Source organism: Mastomys coucha, unplaced genomic scaffold (assembly GCF_008632895.1).
Source record: "Mastomys coucha isolate ucsf_1 unplaced genomic scaffold, UCSF_Mcou_1 pScaffold18, whole genome shotgun sequence".
Classification (NCBI taxonomy): Eukaryota; Metazoa; Chordata; class Mammalia; order Rodentia; family Muridae; genus Mastomys; species Mastomys coucha.
This window is the reverse complement of record NW_022196900.1, coordinates 101,356,154-101,357,383: the sequence shown is the minus strand read 5'-3', so window position 1 is coordinate 101,357,383 and position 1,230 is coordinate 101,356,154. Positions and strand designations below refer to the sequence as shown.

The 1,230-nt window shown below is 37.0% G+C and overlaps 1 protein-coding gene across 1 annotated transcript; it reads left to right on the top strand.

Annotated features, from left to right (window-relative positions):
* Window positions 1–645, top strand: LOC116095802 (arylacetamide deacetylase-like 4; the record flags this gene model as incomplete). Its single annotated transcript, XM_031377045.1, has 1 exon — window positions 1–645. A coding segment is annotated over one exon (645 nt), but the record flags the coding sequence as incomplete, so codon positions are not given.
* Window positions 646–1,230: the final 585 nt, after the last annotated feature.

Sequence of the window (1,230 nt, the reverse complement as noted above, 5' to 3'; positions counted from 1 at the left end):
TTTGGAGGTTGGGCTGCAGCCTCCATTGCCCAGAGCCTGGTCAGTATCCCTAGTCTCCCCCAGATCCGGGCTCAAGTCTTGATTACTCCAGTTTTGCAGGTTGTTAATTTCCTTTTACCATCTCAACAACAGAATAAAAACATCCCATTTCTTACCAGAGACTTGATAACTCTATTTGTGTGTAAATACCTGGCCATTGACCTCTCTTGGAGCGATTCCCTGCTTACAGGTTCTGTTATACCTCCGGACAAGTGGATGAAATACAGAAAGTGGCTCAGCTCTGACAATATCCCCAGAAGGTTCTGGAGCCACGATACACAACCTGAGTTTCTTGGACATTTTAATGAGGCTGCCTATCTAGAAACAAAACATATTTTCCATACAGAAATTTCCCCAATCATCGCAGATGATGAGATCATTGCTCAGCTTCCTGAGACATGCCTAGTGAGTTGTGAGTATGACATAATCCGCGATGATACCTTGCTTTACAAGAAGCGCTTGGAAGACCAGGGCATTCCTGTGACCTGGCACCATGTGACCGACGGCTTGCATGGATGCCTAATACTGTTTGATATAAAGTTTCTAAATTTCCCCTGCAGCATGAAAATAGTAAACACTGTTGTCAGTTACATAAAGAGCATATGATAGTCACTCTGGTCTTTGAGTATAATGAAATAAAAATGTCCTGTGCAATGGAGTTGGTTGGGCTTTATTTTGCTGTGGGAGAAGATGTTTACATTGTACATAGTCTAAGAAAGCAAGATGAAGTTGAAGCAAAATACTGATGGCTTTACAGTAAAGAAAACTCAGCATATCCACTTCTAATGTTATATCTAACAATATCATTTGCTACTGCCAGTTAGATTATATTAACATAAAAGTAAGGAAATATGTCTGAGAATTTTTTGTAGTTCTATATTAGGATATTTAAATTCATTCAAAGGCCACTAATCAAAAATCAAAGATACTAAGATCAAAATGAATATTAAACTCAATGTATATAGTTACATATAAAAATTGTGCAGAAACAAAATACCACATTATCAATAAAAAAGAAGAGGAACTACACCTGGATGTAAATTCAAACAGAAATTCAAAGCTAGTATAATAAAAAAAAGTTCAGATTTCTCATAATAGCTATCTTAGAGTTTTATTGCTGTACACTACAACTATGGCAGCTCATATAAAGGAAAACATTTAATTAGCACTGGTTTACAATTCCAGAGGTTT